A 22,936-nucleotide genomic window follows, 5' to 3' on the forward strand; every position below is an offset into this window, starting at 1 on the left:
CGACAAAGCAGAGTGACGGCAACTGCGCTGCCGTGGACATTTGAACGTGGGGGCTGTGCTTGACGTCGCCGTCGCAATCGGTTAGTTGTCGCCGCCATCAGGCAGCAACCACAAAACTGCTGCGGGAGGCGAGGGCATTCGCGAACCGACGAGGAAGGCGCCAAAAGTGAATTTTGCATTATATGCTCGCTTGAATTTCATTTCTGTTATTCTCGTATTCTTCTGTTTCAAGCATATTCGCCGGCTATCTGTGCGCAGTGAGAGATTGGAAAAGAGAGAGTAGCAGGCGAACGAGCGCCAGAGGTGCGAACATATGTAAAGACAAACAGCAAAAGTCAACAGCTGCTCGCTCACTGCGCACTCTCTTAAATTATTGTAGCGTTTCAGCTTTTTAAGAGTACAAGTGCACTTGTTGCATTAGTAAAGGCCTTGAAAATCTTAATTACGAAAGGTGTTAGAAAATAATTGGACTGCTTACAGTAACGCTTATGAAGGAAATTGTTTAAGTTAGTTAAGCTGTAGATTATAATTATCAAAATGTCTACTTTATTCGGCTACAAACATGTTTGAGCATATTTACTTGCATGCGGACATGATTATTCAAGTTTACACAAGAACTATGCAGTGTACTTTGACCTACAGATTAGTGAGTACACACAAAGTAATCAATTATGAATTGTCAAATAGATAAAAATTGATTTTTAAGACAGAACTTCCACTCTCCCCACTTACCACTATCCTTGTGTTTCCTCTTTTTCAAATTTCCAATAACCAATCAAAACAAATTGGCCAACATACAGTTACACGTTTATTGGAATTCATTTATTTTGCGATGCACGAAAGTATGCAATGAATTTTGCATGATGTGAATTTAAAGCTCAGTGCAAAAGTAGGCAATATTTACTTAAAATTTAAGTGCGCTCGAAAGTATGCCATAAAATATAACTTAGAATTTAGTTCGCGAATAAACTTTAGAACAAATTTTAGCTAATTAAATAACAGATAAGAATTTAAAATTAAATATACATGTGGTTTTGGCATTTGTTAACTAGCATGTGTACTTTAGATTATTGTCGCCCCCAGATAAAAAATAATATATACATACAACTACGTTTTGGAGGGTTCGCTTGCTTATACTAAAAGGCAGCATTTCACTTGGCTCAAATCGCATGCAAAATAAAAGTAAAAAAAATAGCTTTAAAATCTAAATCAAATGTATGGAACACTTCATAAATTGCTTGAGCACTTGAGGCACTTGCTAGAGTTTTTGGTACACGTAGTTGGCATATGGCAATTCGATAGATAGTCTGTGGTATACTAAACTAGGTGTAACTAGAGCTAGGCTAATAAATAACTATAAACTAACTACAGATCGATCTTAACTAGGTGTAGGCTTAGGGTCATGCTGAGGCAGTATCACAGTGCAGGGGCTCGTCCTCCAGCCGATTGTTAATTGCATTACGCGGCGATATCACAAAATGTTTGCGATTCTGTATCGATTGGCTAAGACGTCGATTGGCGCGTCGTTTGCGCCATCTGTGGATGCAGTACCAGAACACTGTGAAGAGAAATCCATATTATATATATACACATATGCAAGTTGAGGTGTTCTGCTCGTGCCAACTCACCCAACAGCACCAAGATGACGCCACCAAAGCAGCCAGCGGCAAAGAGCCAAAGGCTGCGCGTCTCGGCCAACTCTACGCTGTCCAAGCAACTACGGAATGTTTCCGAGTTAACGGTGCGATTGTAGGGCAGTGGACACGCGCTGCTGTCTAGCGAATCTGTAAAAAGCAAATTTCAAAACTTGGTCACATGCCAAAATTAGCTGCAGCAGCAGCAGCAGCAGCAGCAGCAACAGTTGCTGCATCTTCTGCTCTCTCTCTCTCTCTGTCTTTGTCTCGCTTACCCATGCAAACGGGCACAAATTTGGGATTGGCGCCTATCGCCATTAGATGATTGGTCACCTGCTGGCAGTCGCATGAATTGATCTGAGTTCGCATCAGATCGATGACCCTTAAATGGCACATATTGGCCAGCTTCTCGATATGAAAGTTAGTCAATGGATTTGTCGAGACGTTTAGCTGCCAGAGATCTGCAAAAGGCATAAGATATGTGAGTTGATGTCAAATTTGACAAGCACTTAAACTAAAACTTAAATGAAGTGATGAAGATTCGTTACTCACTTGGCAGTATGCCCAGATCGGGTATATCGTGCAGCTCACAATTGGCCATATTGAGGTATTCGAGCGGTGCACGAATGGGTCGCTCCAGCGTTTCGATATCTTGATGCAGCTGCCACAGATCGTTGCTGTCTATATAGAGATTGCGCAGCCTGGGCAACGAGAATAGCTCCATGGGAATCGTGGTCAAACCATTATTCGACAGATCAACTTCCTGTGCATCGATCGATGATTAGTTCGTAATTGCTGAGCTTTAATTAAATATTTACGGCTTACCTGGAGCGAGGTGAGCGGCGCAAATGTGCCCGGCTCCACTGATAAGATCATGTTCTCATATAGCATTAAAAACTTAATATCGGTATACCTCTGGAACGAGCCACTTCTCAGCTTCCTAATGCGATTGTACGATAAGTCCAGTACCTGGAAATAAACAAAACAACAAATTATGGCTTTAATTCGCGCTTTATAATTGTTCCAAAGAAACTGTTTAGTCATGATAAAGGCAAGTCAGAGATAGGCAATGGGGTCTGACTGCAGGTAGGTATACGAGTACAAGTGTAAGATATCTTTAGGCTATAGCTGGCTATAGTAGAATGCATTTGAAGTGCTCTTCTGCCTGAACAGTGGGATAAATGGGCATAGAAATCAGTTGAGTGATTCAGATGAACTGAATATAGCTTGAGCTATATGCAGCTTTTAGCTAGTATTCTTAAGATCAACTTTCTATATGAACTCAGTTCTTTATGTGCCTGCTTTGCTATGGCAAATTACTTGTTGAATAACTGAAGTTTCTTAATGTAATAATGATATCCATAAAGAAGTAATTGCCAAAGCGCAAGTCACTGCCAGTTGATATACGATTTTTCCTAATTTTGTATACAACATTTGAAACATCCAAAATCTGTGTATTCCTCACAAAAGTCTTCAAAGCAAATTTGGAATCGCTTGCTTTTATGGCATTCGAGCTACGCTTAAATCAACTTGAAATATCGATAAAAGGCAATTTAAAGAAGTTATCGATAACAAATGCAAACCTATACTAAGTTTGATATACCAGAATCTATATTCCAGAGCGTCAAGGCTCTAGCTGTGGTAGCTGATGAGCTCACTGGTTTCATATGAAGGAAAAGGCAGACAGATGGAACGATTCAGCTTGTCTAACTGCTTAACTATAGGTATACTTTATGGATATATATATGACCAATACGTATAGTCAAACAAAATCAATAAGCCATTATGTATACAAACTGATTTCCCAGCTGCAATGAGTTTAGAATAAACGAAAATATAATTGAAATTAATAAAAATTTAAGGAATTTGCTTGAAAAACATTAAAATTGATTTCAATTTGAGCAAATATTATGTTACAGATATATATATATATATATATATATACATATACATACATATATATATAATAATAATATATATATATATATTAATTTCTAACCAAAACTAAAGAGACTTCTATCGTAATTCTCTACATTGAATTCTATTCTAAACAGAAGCTTAGAATCTTTAAATTTTCAATTGAAAAAGTTACAGTTATATTCAATTTATGTTTCAGTTACTGCAGCACTACTATTTTTATGAACACAACTGTCGATGGTTTTTCTCAACTGGCGCGTCTCTCATGCAAATGCCGTGTTATTCATATTCATGTGGGCTATATTGGCGCATGTTTTATGCCAAGCGACAAGTGAACTCTCTTTATGCTTTAATTAAGCCAATTGAGCTTGGCTGTGTGTCGAGTGGGGTCTGCTTATGTGCAATGGGGGATATGCGAGAGACTTGAATTAAGTTTGGGTCATGAGATTTTTATTAAATGAAATTGAACTTATTTGTGGCAGGTCGCCCGGCTAATTGGTGTCGGGCGCGACTCACCTCAACGGACGTCTTCATGTTCTGCGGCACCTCCTTGAGATCCATGTTGTAGCAGCGAATGCGCATCAATTTCTCAATCCGCCCCACCGAGCAGCGTCGCTCATCCTGGCTGGCAATGCCAAAGGCCAGCATCGCATTAACAACGGATATGAAGACAATGTTCAGCAGCAGGTAGCGCAGATCCATGCTGCAAATAGCATATACATAAATACACATATAAATATATAAATATACACATAGATAGAGATTATATTGAATGTGAAAACAAATATTGGCCCCAGCCATGGAGCATCAATAGCGCCTGCTAAATCTTTATTTCTCTCTCGCCAGCTTTTTATTGTGCTGTTTATTTCCCCTCGGATTGTCTATCAAATAATAAATAAAACTACAGTGGGTGGTTACACACAGCGGCCCGACCAGTGAAGCAATTATTTTCGAATTAACAAATTACAAGATCAATGCCGCGCCATTGAGGATCGTCAGGTTGTGTCCCATTTACAAAGCGTTCGATCAAGCGGAACTCTGCTGGGCGTGCAGCGAGTGTGTGGGCGTGGCTGCGAATTGAATTAGTTGTGAACTACAACACAAACGGCGCGCAAAATAAATAAAACGCTAGGTCAATGCGGCGTATGAGTGATGTTTGCTTTGTATTAAGTGAATATTACGTATACGACCTGCTATTGTTCGGCTTGGGCTCAGTGTCAAGGGGCACAACAGCCAAAATGCATTGCGAACTGCCCACTTAGAGCCTCGACAACATGCATGACTCGCACATACCCTGTAAATTGTTCGTTCTTCAGCAGAAGGCAAAATAAAAATGCCTAAAAACTTCTCCGTGATTAATACGCAGCTGAGTCGTGCCGGAAATAATTTACACTCTGCAATTTTGAATTAAATTTTATAACATTTTATTCTTCAGCAGAAGCCAACGCATAGATCTGACTCACCTGCCGCTGACAACCGCATTAAAGTTTCTTAGATTTCTGTTGTTACCCCTTTTTTTTATTTTCATTAACTTAAACTATCTTATCGCTAAAAATAATATTTATTATATATCTCTTTTGATACCAAACATCAAACAGCTAGCACAATAACTCATAACTCAAGAATCAGCGCAAGAATCTTTTATGGAACGTGTCAAAACACACAAAAGCCAAAAGAACAAAATAGAAAATAAAAGCAAAACAATTATTGAACACAGACAAATGTAAATTGATTAATTGCCAAGAGCAACAGACGCGCTGGGATAATCTGCCGCATGGCAAATGGGGCATATGCTCGATCTTCCGAAGAAAAAGCTGAAAATGAAACACAAATTACAATTGGTAAAAGTCATGCAATAGGCAAATGTTTCAAGCTTCCCCTCCCTGCCCCCACCCCCTTTTGCACGTGCCAATTTAAAAGTTTTTGGTGGAAAACAGTTGCGTGATTCCGACTCCGACTGGAACTGCAAAAGCTGTATTTATGACTAATTCACTGCTGTCTTTGTTCCCTATAAACACAAATATATCGTATATATATACTCATTGTTTGCATATATAATTTTACAAAATATAGTATCGAGTATACAGCAGCCGCGACCACCACCTCGCCTGCGCACATTTCTGTGCGGCATTCATAATAATTTCAGGTCTCAAGTTCAGCTTATAAGAAATGCATGGCTTGACAGGAATTGCATGCGCTGTGTAGAGAGTAAAGAGGGCATATTAGCTTGACTAAATGTATATTTAGGTATAGGCTATCTGCCAGTCGAGCATACTCACAGCTTAAGAACTGGCCTATTTGAAGAGAACTTAACGTGCCTAAATGATGTATGGGTTGGCGGTCTTCTATCTCTATGGCAATTACATTTGAGCGCTATAAGACACATGCCAAAGCCACTTGGAGACGCTACAATAATGCATGGGCTTAAATGTCGATATTTAATCAATAGCGCGCAATAAATAAAACAAATAAACCAATCAATGCTGATGTCGAAATGTTTTAAAATCTTGGCCGAGTAACTGACCAACAATAGCCGCGAATCATTCGAATTTCAAAATGTTGTTAAGGTGATAAAAAGTGAGCGAAGTCCAGAATAAAAAACTTGGACAATGTCCAGAAATTGATGTGCTCCAATTGGCATAAATAGTTGACGCATATTGCGAGCAAAAAGTATGATCGAGTTGAAGGTTCACACAGTTCCAAGAATTTATGACAAAAGATTTCTGATTTCATCATATTATTTTTTAATTTAAAAAAAATTTATTATTTTTATGTTGTAAACATAAGATAGACACCGTTTTAATATATATAAAAAAATATTTTAGAAAAAAACAACAAAAACTAAAATAAATAAAAAATCGTGGCAAAAATGTGTGAAAAAACATTTAAAAATTTTACAAAAGGTAAAATATGTTGATAAAATGTAATACAAAAAATTTAGCAAAAAAAAACTAAAACTAAATTAATCAAAATAATTCATTTAATTACTCAACCAAAACAAATGTATGAAAAATAAACAATATCATGTAAAAGAGAACTTAAAAAATGTTAGGAAAACCAAAAAAAAAAATTTACTATAAAAGAAACAATTAAGGAAATTTAAAAAAAAATAAATATTTAATCCTTTAATACTAAAACATAAATTAACTAATACCATAAAAGCGAAATTTGGTAATCCATAAACGCACAAAACTTTTACTCAAGCTTAAGATTTTACTCGAGATGTCTTAAGTCTATAACTAAAAGTCAATATAAGAGCTGAGAGTAACAGGAAAACTTAAAGTTCACTTGAAACAAATAAGGAGAAGGAGCAGCAGCTTTATTTAAGACAGCTTTTCCAAATAAATATATACATTATATTGCTCACAGATCAGAGATCGATCTACTTCAGCCTGTCATATGCATTTCATTGCCAATTGCTGCATGCCTCTCCGAAACAGGTATGCAAACTATTGTCACGCACTGTGCGAGTACCTCTGTCATTAGAATGCACGAAACAAAACAAATATACATATAAAAAAAAGAAAATTAAAGTGATTTCCACACATTTCCACACGAAACACGACCGCAACAATGAGCTCTAGCTAAAAATACTTATCTGTTGCTTCTTTCCTTCTGTCTGCTTTTTTGTTGAACAAAAAATTCTAAATTAAATTTAAAAAAGCCGAGAGAAACAGCCGCAAGTGGAAAAATGTATTATAAAAAAAAAAACAACAATAATTTTTAATTCATTGCAGACCTTAATATGCCACAAAATAAAATATTTGATTTCGTTTCATTTCCTTTTTTTGTATAGATTATGGCCGGCATTTGTTGGGGACTTAAGTTCAATAGAATTGGCAATAAAATATCTGAGAGGAAGGGCTAAAATGCCACAAGAGAAACTTTTTCGATAGCCATAAAAACAGATCCGAAACAGCCGTGCCACCAAATGGGGCAAATACGTTCGCGCCTCTGCCCCAGGGCGACTGAAAATTCAGATTTCAATTTCAGAATTTGAATCTGAATCTGAATCTGAATCGTATTTATGCTTTTACCCAACACTTTGTACCATATTTATTTATATTTATGTGGCTCAATCAAGGGGCACAGCCAAAACAATGCAAAGCGAGGAGACGAGGAAAATATTTCATAAAGAGCCGCCAAGGGCGGGGGTAAGGTAACATAGGCAGCGGCCGGGTGGGTGGGGCGTGTCAGCGTATGGATTACGGCCATGGTCCATGATAAAAATATGTACAAAATATTATTTATACGCATATAAAGCAGGCAGATGTTAAGCAAGCGATTAGGGAGCTCAGTAAAAATCACAAAAAAAATCGTAAAAAAAACCAAAATTGAAAAACTTAAAAAAATGGAAAGGAAAAAAAAGAAAAAACTTTAAATTAGTTTCAAATATTTTAATAACATTCTAAACATTTGTGAATGGATTTATGTGCTCCGCTGATGCTCACTGTCACACTTTGTGGGCGTAACGCGATGTTCCAAATATACACGCACACACATAGCTGTATATGCCACCCCTCAACAGGTGTGTGCCTCCGCTTTGTGAAAGATTTATTTTCATTTCTGTGCACTCTTGAGATAAAGATTTATTTGTTTAGACTTTGTGTGCTAGCAGAGGGGGATCGCGGCTACGCCCCTGCCCACTTCTTCCTCTTCTTCATCTACTCTTTAACTACGAAAGCACACTTTAATGTAACTGAATCTTATCGTAGTGCACAATATGCTACATGCCTGTCGTTATCAACATAATGAAAGAGTTCGTTTTTTAGATGTATTTCTGTTGATACCCGTTAAGAGTGCTAAAAGAGCATATTGGCTGGGCATTAGATTGTAACTAGAGACTGCAAATGTGGTTTTGATGTTATTATTTATTACATATTTGTGTGAAATACTCGCTTAACAAACTTAAGAAAACACAATCATCCACAGCTCTAGACTATGAAATGTACTCTAACAAAGTTCCAGTGATCTAGCATCATCAAGTTCCGCCCTAGCAGGATCCTCTCAACCTGCTCTACAAATAGGCCAATAAATTCCATAGTCCAATCGTTAGGCCCTACCAAATTGCCAAATATCAATGCAACTTGGCATAAGCTTACCTTGTTTGCCGCTAAACGAGCATTATGCAGTCGATTATGCCCGACTGCGTAGGTTCTTACTGGGTTTAAGTGCCAGTTGCTTTAAGAAGGGCAACATCGCTGACGAAAACAAACAAAACTCGAGTCGAAGTTGAGGCAACATGAAATTAATTGAGTGCAGCAACAACAACAACTACAATAGCAACAACAACGTGCAATAAAAACGTTGCCCATTTATTTCAATTAAACACAATCAAGAGCACATTTTTCCCCAGAGACGGTATACCAAAAGAAACAAAAACAATAAACTTCCAAGTAACAAAAAATATAAACGAGCTGCTTCAGCAAAAAGTGACCATTGGCATTTGCAATGGGATCCAATTGAAGAACTTATTAGGGAATGCGCTGTTTCTAGGCCATGAGTAACACAACCATCGTATCATATAAATATTGAAAACTAAAGCTCAACTAACAAACAGAGAGCAAGACTCGAACAGAGGAAGTCAACAAAAGAATTTACCAGGATTATAAACTTGCAGATCAATCTCTATATATATAACTAATTGAAGAACTAAGTTTCTTCAGGCAGTAGAGTACTAGTCTAGATTCTAGAAACTAAATTTATAGCTAACACATCTCTAACTAAAGAACGATCCATCTTATATCGGAAGACTTTAATGGAACACTTTCAGTAAAGCTGTCTTATAAAAATAACTTAAGAATCATCTAAAAAATAGTATATATATATATATAATCACATATTTATATCTTTATATATGTCTGATAAGCTCTTAAAGTTTTTATAGTTCAGCATAGCTTTCTTAGCTTGTAGAACATTGCCAAAAAATGTCATAAAGATTCAGTTTATATTGAATGGAGATCATAACAGATCATAAAAATATATTTATAGTATTTAATTTTTCAAAAATGTCTTAAAAACTGTCTTACAGTTATGAAGCATAACTATTGAATAATATAAAAGTATAAGTACTATCCAGAGATACAGAGCAAGTTAAGATAGGTCAGACGTATAAACAAAATGATCTCGAGCAGCGACTGAGATTAAGACTTTCAAAATGATAAGATATAGTAAACATTTCTGCATAACTTCATAAAGCCAGTCAGCAAGTTAAAGATAGATTGGTTACTCTTCGTTACCAAGAACAATTCTAAACGATCATCCACTTCAGAAAGTTTAAGTATCAGCAATAGCAGTTGCTGTAGATTGGGCGCTATTGGACGCGAGAGACTAGCGTCGTGCTTTATAGCAGGCAATTTCGACAAGTAATTCCTTTCATTCCCCAACTGTTCTACTTAAATGATATTTAACAATTTGAAATAAAACTGAATTTGATAACGCGTCACACAAATGGGGTTATATTAGCTGAAATTCGATCTCCGATTAGATTATGACGAATAAAAAAACAAAATTTAAGCCGGAAGTACGAACGTTAGATATCGATAATAATCGTTTTGCAGGACAAGTTATCGATCGTTTTAAGACAAATTTGAGTTGCGCGTGCTATACAGATAGAGTTCAGGCTATATACGTCTATATTTCCAGAAAAACTTTGTACCCGAAATTGCCATTTCAATGTGTTCAGCTTCGACTAATCTAATCTCGTTCTGCTTATCCTTCATCTTATATGTGTATATATAAACAAGTTCTTATGAAATATAATTGAAAATTATTTTCAATTTCAACCACGCACGACGAGCGCTTAACTTTTCTTTTCATTGCGACACAGTTTGTGCCCTCTTCTTCTTCCACTTCCACTTCGTTCAATTGAATTCAATTTAACTGTAGTTTTAGTTCAGCATGCTGCGAACATAAGGTTCAAAGCAGACTAAAGTAAAACTTGAAACACAAAATTCTGTTTAATCTCTGACTAAGCGATAACCCTTAGCATTAAACCCGAGCAGAGCGTGCTTACCTCTTAGGTAATCCCATAGATTTGTGATGAATATTTCCATTTAACGTGCGTTATCCTGAGCAGCCATGATTTATATACACTTTTAGCTAGATCATTTCCTTTATTTATTGTGATCGTATATCGTAGATGTGGATAGATGGCGAGAGACACTGCACAAAATTTATTTTCGTTTCACCCGAAATTTCAGTCGTATTTCAATTAACACTAAATTCTCTTTTCTATTTAATTCTTTTTAATTTTTACGAATCGCGACGAGCACCGGAACCGAACCGCCCTGTACGACTGACGACTTGGAATTGAAGCGAACGCAGCGTCGATCGCAGGTCTCTCGCGTGGTTTGCCCGTTTGCTGCCTTTCGGCTAAGCAGCCGAGAAGAAATTGCTGATCAACGACAATGCAAGTAGTGCTGCCACTTCCGCTATTTTTTCGATACATTTCGCTATTTTCTAGTGAATCCGTGACTGCCATTATAACTGCTGCTATCAATAAAGCAAAGGATGTTAAGCTTTTAGCTATATTTTTTCTGAATACATACAGCAATTTAATATTCTTGCTTGTTACTTGTTACTCGGCTGCTTTTACCAAATAATTCAGCTTATTTTCGTTGCTTTCTGATCTAGCTTTTTTTAGCTTCTGTGCTCAACACTAAATGCAATCAATTCGCTAGGGCTGCTAAGCGGTGGGCAAGGCAAAATGAAAATTTAGAGAGCATGATAACCGTTGTTTGCTCTTTACGCTCTCTCTTGCCCTCTCTCACTTACATTGCAGTCCACTCGTGCCACTGAGTGATAAGAATGAAATTGATATACAGAAAGCAATACATTGTAAATACACACTTAAATACGTTTTCAACCCACTGTGCCTGAGCATGGATTTGAATTTGTTCTCTGATTTCAGCAGCTTTAGTTTGTTGTATTTGCCTCTGTGTGCGTAGCTCAATTTCAGCTTCAATTAGCGCGTAATAGCTAACAAATCGATCGGATGAATCCGCTGACGATGTCAACCAACAGCATTTTTGTTCAACTTAATCAAAATCTCACGATCCGTTGCTTCCGTTTCGGAGAAGATTACTTACAAAACTCTGTCTGTGATAAGTCTGGAACTGGACTGAAGTTAGCGTATGCAATCATGAAATTTCTTATCAGCAATGTACCAGTTCATTAAGACCTTAGTCCGAAAAAATGATAAACAAATGAAATATATCAACAAAATTCTTACCCCAACTGACAGTTGTCAAACAAACTTCATTATTGAAAGACTTCGGTCTGGGGATTAAGCAGAACAGTTCTACTTACGGAATTGATTGAAGAGGCTTTAAGGTAATTATAATGTGAATATATCTAGTTGCTATTCTAAAATATTAAAAAATATATATTTAAATTTAAAAGTATATTTACTATATAGTTTTGTTTAACTATTTTAAATCTTGTTTTTGACGTGTTCTGTCAAGCGAGTGTTTACTGTATTGTCAGACTTTTTGTTTTTAAGCTGACGAAGCAAAGTCTGGCCCTTAATACCCTATCCAAATAGCATTAATGCAGAGCTCATCATATACCCTAATTCAATTTATGTCGGGCATTTCCATTAGTCCGTCCAGCAGCGCTATCTGCTACCTGCGGCCAGGTAGCAATTGATTTTAGCTGTAGGTAAATTGAAAGTTCAAACACATCAAATATCCTTTTTGCGCTCTCGCGTTGCGTTTCCTTAGTTTTTCTTTTTATTTATATATATTTATTTTTTTGTTTACAACATGAAAAAAGAAATGGTAGAAAAATATGACATCGCGTTGTGTTTTTTAAAAAAGGTTTCATTTCTTATCTTTTCGTTTCTTTTCTTTTCTTTTCTTTGTTTTGTTTAATATATATCAAAACCCATATTCCATTAGTTTTTAGTCTTTGCTTCAAATTTGTTTTTTAAACTTTTTTTGTGGTTTTTGAAAAATTAGTTTTCCTTTTTTTCTTTAATATAATTAGTTGAATGTAAAGTATTTTATAAAAATGATTTAAATTTTTTTTGTTTTGGTTTTTTTTCTCTCTTTTGGAGTTGAAAATGAATTGAGCAAACGAAAGTCACAAATTAAGAAATAAGTATAAAAAGAAGAAGAAGAGTGTGAGTTAATCGTAAAACAAAAATGTTATAATAAATAAAACCCGCCCATAAATGTTTTAACACACACAGCCGCCCCCCCAAAGAGGGTCTGTCTCTCTCTTTTGATTATATAAAATTGCTTTAAATGTGTGTGTGTGTGTGTTGCTGAGTGTGTGTGTTGGTGTGTATTATAGTTGAGCAATTACACGTTGTTTGCCTTCTCAACACCTGTTCGTTATTTAGATTTGCATCTATATATTTTTCACAAATTTTTTTATTGCATTTGTTTTTCGTTTTGTTTTTTATGCATTTTTTTTTTCAAGTTTTTCGTTTTTTTTTCGTTTTTTTTTTTTGTTTAAATATTTTCATATATATTCGTTTTTTTTTCTTGTTTTTCTTTAGATTATTGATAAGAAAATTATATAATGAGCTTCTATTTTGGTTTTCCATGAAAAATCAATGAAGCTTCCGGCTATATGTAAATAGCACTCAAAAACAAAAATCATGAGCTTGAATAAGTTTAACTTGTTCCAACTAAATTGGGTTAATACAACGGATGTTTTTCTTTTTAGCCAAAAACTAATCACAATCTTTTGCATTCATATTGCAAATATGCTTGAGTGTGTGTGTGTAAAGAGTGTAAGTGTGTGGGTGTCTATGTGGGAGAGTGCTTTTAGCAACTCCTCTAAGAATCGTATGCCTCTCAATTGACTTCATTGACGACTTGCTTTGACGGATTTTGTGTTTGTTGTTGTTTTTATGGCTTCTGTTGCAGACGCAGCTGCTCGCTGATGTTTGTGTTCTGATAGAAGAGCCGCACGACATGTGTCTCACGTTCGTCCTTCTTGGCCAGTATCTCCAGCTGGAATGGTTCGGAGAAGTGTGTATCGATGAATGCACCCAAGGCGGCCACATCACACTTGGCCATGGTGGCACTCTCCAGTTCGCAGTGTTTGCTGTAGCGCGGCGCCTGGGCCAAGTCGGCGGGCAATTGACGGAACTCATCGGTGACTGCATTGTTGCCGAAATCTATGAAATGCACCTCACACTTGCCATCGTCCAGCAGCTTGACTATCTCGGCTCGATAGAAGACCTCGTCCTCGGGGAATTTGGCCACGCACAATGCGCCCACCTGCAGCTCCGTGAAGACGTCAAAGTTTTGCTCAGCATCCAGCATTTTATCGGTCATTTCCTCGAGCGCTGGCACATCCTGTTCCATTTGCACATAGAACGATTTGGCATTGTCATACTGCACCACAATGCAGCTGTGCAGCACAACTTCGAGTGGCTGCTGTACACCAGCCACTGTGCTGGCCAGCTCCTGGGCAAAGTCCTTGTAGTTGATGCGCAGCTGCACCGATTGCTGTGTCTTTGCGGCGTCCACTTGTGGCTCGTTGACCAGCTCGTAGACTTCGCCGAAATGCTGCTCCAACAGCGCTGCGAATGCTTCCTCCAGCTTAGTCTCCGGCACATCCTCGGGCAGCTCGCTCAGCTGGCAGTGCAGTGCCAATGGCGGTATTTCAGAAATTACCTGTGGCAAGGCAAACACCTGCATGGCAATCATGCTGCTGCCGTAGTCCATGAGGAACACCTCGTAACCTTTGTCCGCTTCCAGCATCTGCTTGATGCAACAGCGATAATAACAATCATCTTCCTGGGAAAAACAGACTGCATTCAATTGCACAGCAGGACTGGGAAGTGGCTCCAGCTGCTCCTTGGATATGCCATGCAGAGTCTTAACAATCAAATCCAGCTCAGCAGAATTCTTCTTGAGCTGCACATAGAAACTCTTGGGGGAGCTGCCATGAGAGATGATGCACTCTTTGTTGTTGGCCTGCGCCTGGGGCTTCTGCAGCTCGGCCTCTAGCAGCTCTTGCAACTGCTCGTAAATGTTGAGGGCATGTTTGTCCATGGTCTTTAGCCGCACAACTGGCGGTTGCGCCGATTTATTGATAAACTCCACGGTCACCTCGCCATTGCAGCTGTCGATGAGCGCGTCCAGCGCCTCCCGCGCTTGCTTGGGATACTTGATAAAGTTCGAGCAAGATTCCAAGGCGTGCACCTCTGCCTGAGGTTTCACTTGAACTAGCTCCGCTGGCAACTCAAAGAGCTTCTCGACTAACGCCTGAGTGCCAAAATCTATGAAGAGCGCACGATACTGCATCGATTGCTTGGTCGGCAGAAGTTCCAAGATGCGAGCACGATAGAACTCTTTGTCGTCGGCAAACTGAGCCACGCACAGCTGATCCAAGTTGGCGATCTGTTGCATGGGCTGCAGACTGGCGCTGTCGCCATTCAGCAGCTCGCTGATGTTGTCCATTTGGCCATTGTTCGACTCGAATTGCAAATAGAAGCTAGTGGGGCTATTCACATGCGTGACAATGGCCGTGATACTGTCTACGCCGGCTTCCGACTTAGTATTGGCCTCGGCCTGTGGCTCTTCCTGTGTCTTCGGCTGTTTGCGTGTGCACAGGGACAACAATTGATCCAATACATTATCCTCGTCGAGCAGCAGGTTTATAATTATATGCTCCAGTCCCGGCTGCAGCAGCTGTGTGGTAAAGACCAGCTCACCCTCGCCCGTCAGCTCGGCAAATTTGGTTTCCGCCTCCTGGGACCAGGCCACATAGTTCTCTGGCAGCTGCAGTGCACAGCGTTTCGATAAGCTCGGCGCACTGGCTATTTCCTCTGAAAGCAACAGACACTTTGCCGTGGACGAAGTGTTGCCGTAATCGATGAAACGCACCTCGTAACGGGAATCGGGCAGCTGACGCAGCAGCTCGGCACGATAGAAGAGTCCATCATCATCGAAAAGGGCTGCCACGATGCTGCCCTTCTCGAAACGCTGCAACGGCTCCAACTTTTGCTCTGCATCGCTCAAATAGAGTTCGATTAGCTCCAAGGCTTTAGAGTCACTCTCCAGCTGTATGTAGAAGTCTGCGATGCTGTTTGCGTGCGAGATGTAGCAACTGCTGCCGCTGCTGACATAGTCCAAGGGCTTCGCGAAGCCATCGGCGACCAGTTTCTTGGCCACATCGACGCCTTCGATATACAAGTTAACATAGCTGCGCGTCTGGCAGTCGCCGCGTGTCAAGTACTCGTAGTGGAGAATCTTCTCGTACGAATCATTAAATATACCATTGGCAGCATCGGCCCATTCCAGCTTGCCTTTGGGTGCAATGGGCAGGGCGAAGGGTAGACAGAACGGCTCCATTTGTGAGCATATGCTCTGCTTAATCTCTTTGGCGTCAGAGACACAGTCGGTATTGCCGAAGTCAATAAACTGCAGCACCATCAGCTCAGCATCGAGTATTTTGGCACGGTACCAGGACTTGTCCATGGAATACATGGAAATGCAATCGGCACCATTCACAATCTCTGCCAGTTGCGGCAACGATGGCGACACAATTTGTAGATTCTCTGTTAGGCGCTTTAGCTTAGGCACTGCATCCAGGGGATGGACATAGAAATGTGCAGGATTATCGCAGTGACTCAGCACAGCTTTTTCCATGTCCTTGTATGGATCGGGTGTGGGTGTGATAGCTGCAGCAACAGGTGCTTGAGGTGAAATTGCAGGTGGAATTTCTTCGCTGGCCGTAACTGGTGGCGGCTCCACAACTTCCACTGGCTCTGGTATAACGGGTACAACAGGCGCCGACTCCACAGGCTTCACTTCAACTTTGGGAGCAGCTGGTGCTGGTGCTGGTGCTGGAGCAGAAGCTGCAACTGGAGTAGGTGATGGTGCCTGTTCTACTTGCTTATTACGCTGTTTTGTTTCCTTTGGCTCCTTCGGTTCCTGCTGCGGCTTCTTGGGCTTTGGCGAGCTGTTCGCCGAATTGGATTTGCTCTTGCGCTGCTGCAGCTCTTCATCATCGTCGGTAGTTAGATCGACGCATTCTATGTACTCATAAATATGCGGCTTTTCCTTGTCCAGCTGCTTGCGCATATAATCAATATCCCTGCCCGCAATTAGTTTCTCTGCCTTCAAAGTGTCCAGGACGCTCTCCTTGCCGTTGGGCAGTAAAACGTCGGCAATAAGATGATTTCGTCGTGTCTCAATGGGCTTCACGGTGACCACTTGCTCCTCTAATAGCTTGGCCAGACGCCCTTTGAGCTTCTCATCGTTGTTGATGCGCCCAAAGGGTAAATTAATCTCAACTGCATAGCAGCTTTTATTCACATAGAATTTCTCTTCCAGCTGCTTAAGCTGCTCCCGAGCTAGTTGCTCTGTATTGCCATAGTCAATGTATAACACATCCAAACGCGAGCTCTTGGCATCCTTGGCCAAAATACGTGCTCGATACCAATTACCATCGCTGCCAAGTGCAGCACAAATTTGATCCTTTTCGAATTTACGTAGGTATTTGCCTGCGAAGCAACTGAGTTTAATTGACTGTTTCAAATTGTTATTCCATGTCATAGTTTACCTTTCTTGGTATAAAAGCCATACATATCATCGAGCAGCTGCTTCATGGCTGGCTCAATAACGATGGGCTGCACAAATATGCGATACGATTTAGCTGTATAGACAACCAGGGCTTGAAAGCTATTAACCAAAACTGGATAACCGCAAATGTAAGCGCTGCGCTCCTCCTTGAAGAGCGGCATAACAGGACGCAAGTGTATACTAAAATGTAGTCACATTAGTCTTTGATATATATAAATATAGATAATTCATTTGCCTACATATTGTTCTCACAGACATGCTTAATGTTGAGAGCATACGATTTGCCCTCATAGTGTTCCTTGAAGGGCTTCGCTAACTCTTTGTTGGACTTGACAAACTTGGCATCATCGTAGCTGCACAGGAAGTTCACATCGCTGCAGCTCTCGAGTTGAATCTTGAAGTTTGTCATATCCCGAATGGAGGTGAATTTGCCGCGCACCTGTTGACCAGCCAGAAGACCAACGCGAACAGCTATACAGAATAAGAAAATATAAAGAATCTCGTTTATTTCAAAAGAGTTTCATAGTAATACTCACATTCCGCCACCTCAGTGAGGAACTGAGCATTGATCAACGTATCCCGCAACGAGGCACCATTCACTAGCATTTTAACTATATATGTGCCCCAGCTATTATTATTGTTATTCTGGTGTTGCTGCTGCGAAGGCTGTTTCGATCTGAATTCGCACTCAACCTTGGCATTGGCAGGCACATATTTCTCCATGCGATCCACAATGTATAAATGATCATAGTTCGTTACAATCTTATCGAAACTGCAGCGCTGCGCCAGGCAGGGCACATCTGCAAAGCGCTGCTCCAGCTGCCAGACATCCTCAGAGGTCACAGTCAGCAAATTGCCAGCATCCACACAAAAGATGCGATATTTGCGCAGCATGTGATTACAGGCAACCACAGTTCCTCGCAGTATGGCATTGTCTTTGCGCTGTCGCACCACAACACTGGAGCCCACCTTCAGCTGCAGCGGCTGATGTGGCTTCTGACGATAAAACTGACGCAGTTCGCGCAAAAGACTTTCATATTTGGTCGCTAGCGACTTTGGCACTACGTAGAATTGGAATGGCGAAACCCACCAGGACAAGCTGGCTGCCTCTTTGGTGGGCGTTTTAATGTCCTGGAGCACATAGGCCTTATCCAGCGGTACATATTTCTCCGGCTGCGGCTGCGGTTGAGGTTTGGGCGTTGCTATTACGTCGGCATTGGAGTTGGCATCGCTTTCTACGCCACTGGAACGCTTCGAGCTGCCCGTTGTACCATCCAGTGTAGATTTCTGACGTTGCGACTTCTGTGCAAATCCCTGTGGAGCATTAAGCGAACGTTGATTCGAAGTATTACGCTGAGACTGCTGCAGTTGCTGAGCTTCCTTACGCGGCGATGGACTGTTGCTAAAGCGACTACAAGCAATAGGAAATTAAATATCATTTTATAACCATTTTATACGATTTGCTTTACACTCACGTATTTTTGTTCGCCTCCTGTTTGCCATTTTGCAGACGTGGTGAATCCAAGCGATTGCGTCCATTCTGTCGATTGGCTTTGCGCGGGGAACTCATGCCGCTGGTGTAGCTGCTGGTGCTGTGGTTCTCATAGCTATTGTCGATACGTATATCACGATTTCGTCGTACTAAATTGGAGTCTGCACCATTGCGCTCGAGGCGCGCCTGTTGTATCTGACGTTTAGCGCCGCTCTGCTGCGATTGGGTATCCTTCGAGCTGGTCGAGGCAGAACTGTGTTTGTCCCACTCATTAGCATTAGCGTTGGTATTGGCATTGGCATTGCCATTAGCATTAGCATTCGCATTGGAATTCGAATTTGAATTGTTGATCTTCCTTTGCCTTTGCAGCTGCATGCGATCCTCGCTCTCGACAGTTGTCGAATTGAGCACTTGACCCTTCTCCAGCTGCTGAGGCATTGTATCGGATACTGTTGATTCGGCACGTGTGATATTTGAATTGAATTGACCCTTCTCCAGCGATAGGTACTGCTCGAAAGGCATAGACAGTTTGTAAAGCTTCTTCATCACGTTTAAGTTTCTGGCCATTAGGTTTACAACATTTAGGCCATCAGGCTCGATGCGAAAGACGCGCACGCTAAAGGTGCGACGCCTGATATTTGATTCCTCGGCAAGCATTTCAAATTGATCCGTAATCTTGTCCTGGCTCAGCTCGCTGTTCTCGAAGCCCTTTAGACAGCACTTGATCGCTTGCCGCGGCATCACCAGATGCTTCTCGGCAATGTTGCCTATCAAATGCCGTTTCACGTGCTGCTCATAGCCAAAGTCCACATGACGCACAATGATTGTAGTGTCGTCTATACGCAGTAGCTCCGCTCGATACCATTCGCGATCGCATTTAACGACGCAAGGGGCGCCCAGCACCAGCTGCTCGGGCACCAGTTGATTGATATTATAGTAGGCAAACATCTCGTCCATTAGCTTTTCGAATTGCTCAATGTTGTTGACCTTTTGCACATAGAAATTGCTTGGCGAATCAATGTAACGTATCTCGACAGCATCATCGTTCTGCAGCTGCTCCGCCTTGGCATAGGCTTGGCGAGAATTCTTCAGCTTCTTAAGCACCTCCAGCATGCTGTTGTTCTGTAAAGTAACAATACAAATTAACAGCTGCACCTAAATTCCAATTAAAGGCACTTACATTATGCATCAGTTGGCAGGTTTGCATTGAGCCCACACTCTCAGGTGCCTGCACAGTCAGTTGAAAATTAATATACAAAGCGGAGTTCTTGAATATCCGCTTCATACTTTCATCGAGGGCGCCCAACTCTTTGGCGCCTGCTAGCGCAAAGCGAAAGGCGAATGGTTTGATCAGCAACAGGTCCTGTGGTATCTGATAGAGATCTGTTAGTGCAACCATCTCCGAATTGCCATAATCCACATAGACAACACGGAATCTCTGGCCGTAGACGGCACTAACTAAGGCGCGATAGCAATTGCCATCTTCAGAAAAGCGTGCCACGCACGCCGTACCCACGCTCGGATACTGAGTGAGCGCCTGCAGGCGCATATGCTCAATCTGGCCCATCATGACATTCAGATCTCTCGTGGCACTCTTCAGCTGCACCCAAAACAAATGCGGACCATTCTCCACAAAGCTTACATAGACATCGTAAGTCAGGCCAACGGTCAGGCTGGTGGTACGAAAAGCCGGCATAATGGGTTGCAATTGTTGCTGTTGCTTTTGAGCTGCCGCCTTTGGTTGTTGCGCCAATGCATAACGTGGTATGGGCACAAAGTTCAACGATGGCTGCTGCAGCAATGGCAGCTGCTGCTGTTGCCGATGCTGATGCATGGGATTATTAAGGCGCACATTATAATACATATTCAGTGGCCGTGGATTTGTTTTGGGCGTGTAGACATTATGAGTGGACTCGGAAGTTTTATTGATATTGGCACTATGTTGATTGTATGGATGATTCGCCGCTGCATAGACGGCCGCTTTCTGAGCATTGACTAGGTGAGCAGCTGTTGCCGCCGATGCCGCCTGGACGGGATTTGGCATGACATTTGTCTGAAAATCAGTCATTATTTTAGATAAATATATATATATTTTTTTCAGGTGTAATTATAGATACCAAGTTGGCTAATGGCGTAGGCATCACCACTTTTGTTGGCAGCTGCACCTGCGGCTGCTGCTGTTGCAGTGGCTTGGGTGGTGTATACTCGTTGACTGCTGCTGCTGCTGGTGCTGTTGCTTTGAGAGGCCGTGGCGGCGTTGTGCCCAGCGTGCGATGCACGTCGAGTCGAGCTGCTAGTGAGAAGCGCGCTGCAATCTGTTCACGTGCCACATCTGTGGGCGTTTTGTTGGAGCCGTTGCCCGTGCTCTGTATGCTATTATTATTGTATTCAATGATGGGCGATTGTGGCTGAGCCTTCCACAATTTCTTACAATGATCCATGATCATCTCCTTGGCAATCGGTGCACCAATTTGCTTCTGCTGCACCAGAAATTCGTTAAGGTCAAAATCTTTCCAGCGTACGCTGGCAAACTTTTGCCCACAGATCTGTGTGGGATCCACCTCGATGCTGACCACATGGTTAACCATCAGCTGTTTCACTGTGTCCAGTTCAGCCTGGTCCCATTCCGAGCAAATGCCCAGCACAATGTACTGCGAACAGAGTACCGGAACATTTTGCAGCAGCTGTGGCTGTTTCGAGAAGAGCAGCTGAAACAATGATAAATGATAACTGTGACTTGTGATAGGCAAGGTATTTCATTTTAAAACACTCACATCGTGGCTGCTCACATTTCGCTTGTAGCCATAATCAAGAAACTCTATCTCGACGCGCATCTTACTGCTGCTGCCGCTGCCGCCGCTGCTGTTACTGTTGGCGCTGCCGCGATTGTTCAATTGTTTGTCATCGAGTCCGGCACTAAGCACACGCGTTCGCATATATTCCACATCGCCAGGTGCAGCGCCATTTGTTCGCTTGAAAACGCAAAAGGTGCCAGGTGTGAGTAGGGCCTGTTGACGTTCATTTGACCAACTTGGGTCTATGGCAAAGCAGGTGGGCAGCAGCGTCTCGATGCGCGTGCTAATCAAAAAGGCAGCATCCCGATTGGCCTGCCCATATAGCTTCAAATAGGGTCCAACGTGATCCAAATGCGTTACATATAAATCTACGCTAGACGCGCCACTATTTACGGGCGTCTTGCCGTTCATTCTACAAAATTATTATTGCTGCAAAATTCAATAAAGAAAATATATACAAATCAATCATTAAATATGCAGCGCACAATCTTTCTTTTTTTTGTTTTTTTTTTTTTTTTTTTTTTTGCAATTATCATCCAAAATTTTTGCAAAAATTCAATTTCACTGCAAGCGCTCTCACACATACATATACACATATGTACTACATATAACAGTTAATAGTCAGCACCAGAGTATTTTTTATTGACCCACGTTGACAACTCTATGGCGGAATGCATGAGAAAATAACTGTAAACATGGCCTGTTTCCTGCAAACTCATATGCTCAATAATTTGCACAGGTGTCTGTATGTATGTCGGCAAATTAACATTTTTGCCACACATACAGATTTAATTTACGTTCTACTTCTATCTCATGAGACAAGACAAACAATTAACAAAATTCCAAACTACTTACGTTGTCGTCGTCGTTGTCCAAAGCGAAACTCGGAAAAACACAGCCCCTTGCCTCTGCTCAGCAGCGCCCCCTGTGTGCATCAATATTCACTACAGTCGCCTAGCGGCCAGCTAATTAGTTAATATGTATTTGATCCGCTTTGCTCTTCTGTATTCTGTATACAAATTCTTATTCGTTTCTTATGCTGATGATTTCGGCAGTGTGGCTTACGGGCGAGCTGGCTTTGGCACACTTTTTATTTTCTTTTTTTCGTCTGTTTGATATGTGTGTGCGTGTTTTTCCGCAGTGGCTGTTCAGCACTGTTTGTGTGTGATGTTACTTCGTGTGGTAGAAAGCCTTTCGAGTGTGATTAGAAATCGTTGAGTGTTCAGTCTTTTCAGTTGTTTTGTTTTGTAGTCCTCCAAAAGAAATGTGCTTGCACTGCAAGCGCAACCGCAATTTGTATGTGTTGCAGTAGTCGTAGTTATATCATAAAGCAATTAATCAATGCGAAATAGTATTAAAATTGAAAACTTTTTCTGCCCACCCAGTAACACAGCCCGAGACAACGACGACACGACTGTCGATAACTTAGGTAAAATCGATTGCAATGACAAATCGTGTCAGTGTGACCACATGTAGCATATACCAAAAATCTTGCCGCGCGGAGCAAAAATGTTAACATAACAGAAATATGTTAGGCGGTAAAACTTT

General features: G+C 41.0%; 2 protein-coding genes across 3 annotated transcripts; both read right to left on the bottom strand.

The window, feature by feature from the left end:
• Positions 1 to 897: 897 nt before the first annotated feature.
• On the bottom strand, positions 898 to 11,828 carry LOC111604090 (leucine-rich repeat-containing protein 4B). 2 transcript variants are annotated; one of them, XM_023321986.2, is made up of 7 exons: positions 11,785 to 11,828; positions 4,068 to 4,254; positions 2,460 to 2,603; positions 2,187 to 2,397; positions 1,910 to 2,095; positions 1,629 to 1,784; positions 898 to 1,558 (listed from the first exon to the last, which is right to left on the bottom strand). In XM_023321986.2, the coding sequence occupies exons 2-7, from the start codon at positions 4,251 to 4,253 to the stop codon at positions 1,401 to 1,403; spliced, it is 1,041 nt and encodes a 346-aa protein (XP_023177754.1). In that variant the 5' UTR covers position 4,254; positions 11,785 to 11,828; the 3' UTR covers positions 898 to 1,400. The 2 variants fall into 2 exon arrangements, with proteins under 2 accessions (XP_023177754.1, XP_023177753.1); XM_023321985.2 differs by lacking the exon at positions 11,785 to 11,828 and adding an exon at positions 10,567 to 10,644.
• Positions 11,829 to 13,145: 1,317 nt separating this feature from the next.
• Positions 13,146 to 22,827, bottom strand: LOC111604131 (maternal protein tudor). The gene is made up of 9 exons (XM_023322047.2): positions 22,244 to 22,827; positions 21,368 to 21,817; positions 20,711 to 21,301; positions 19,774 to 20,646; positions 18,577 to 19,715; positions 17,638 to 18,512; positions 17,341 to 17,572; positions 17,082 to 17,281; positions 13,146 to 17,022 (listed from the first exon to the last, which is right to left on the bottom strand). The coding sequence occupies exons 2-9, from the start codon at positions 21,797 to 21,799 to the stop codon at positions 13,412 to 13,414; spliced, it is 7,953 nt and encodes a 2,650-aa protein (XP_023177815.2). The 5' UTR covers positions 21,800 to 21,817; positions 22,244 to 22,827; the 3' UTR covers positions 13,146 to 13,411.
• Between the last annotated feature and the right edge of the window lie 109 nt (positions 22,828 to 22,936).

The sequence above is a fragment of the Drosophila hydei genome, unplaced genomic scaffold (genome assembly GCF_003285905.1).
Source record: "Drosophila hydei strain 15085-1641.00,03,60 unplaced genomic scaffold, DhydRS2 tig00008134-arrow-pilon, whole genome shotgun sequence".
Lineage (NCBI taxonomy): Eukaryota > Metazoa > Arthropoda > Insecta > Diptera > Drosophilidae > Drosophila > Drosophila hydei.

Coding starts and splice junctions, on each gene's coding strand:
- LOC111604131 (XM_023322047.2), bottom strand. CDS start 21,799: ATGAACGGCAAGACGCCCGTAAATAGTGGCGCGTCTAGCGTAGATTTA. Junction 18,513..18,576: donor CAGGAGGCGAACAAAAATAC/GTGAGTGTAAAG, acceptor TATTGCTTGTAG/TCGCTTTAGCAACAGTCCAT. Junction 17,573..17,637: donor CCTCACTGAGGTGGCGGAAT/GTGAGTATTACT, acceptor TATTCTGTATAG/CTGTTCGCGTTGGTCTTCTG.
- LOC111604090 (XM_023321985.2), bottom strand. Junction 2,398..2,459: donor CGCCGCTCACCTCGCTCCAG/GTAAGCCGTAAA, acceptor ATCGATGCACAG/GAAGTTGATCTGTCGAATAA. Junction 1,559..1,628: donor CGTCATCTTGGTGCTGTTGG/GTGAGTTGGCAC, acceptor TTCTCTTCACAG/TGTTCTGGTACTGCATCCAC.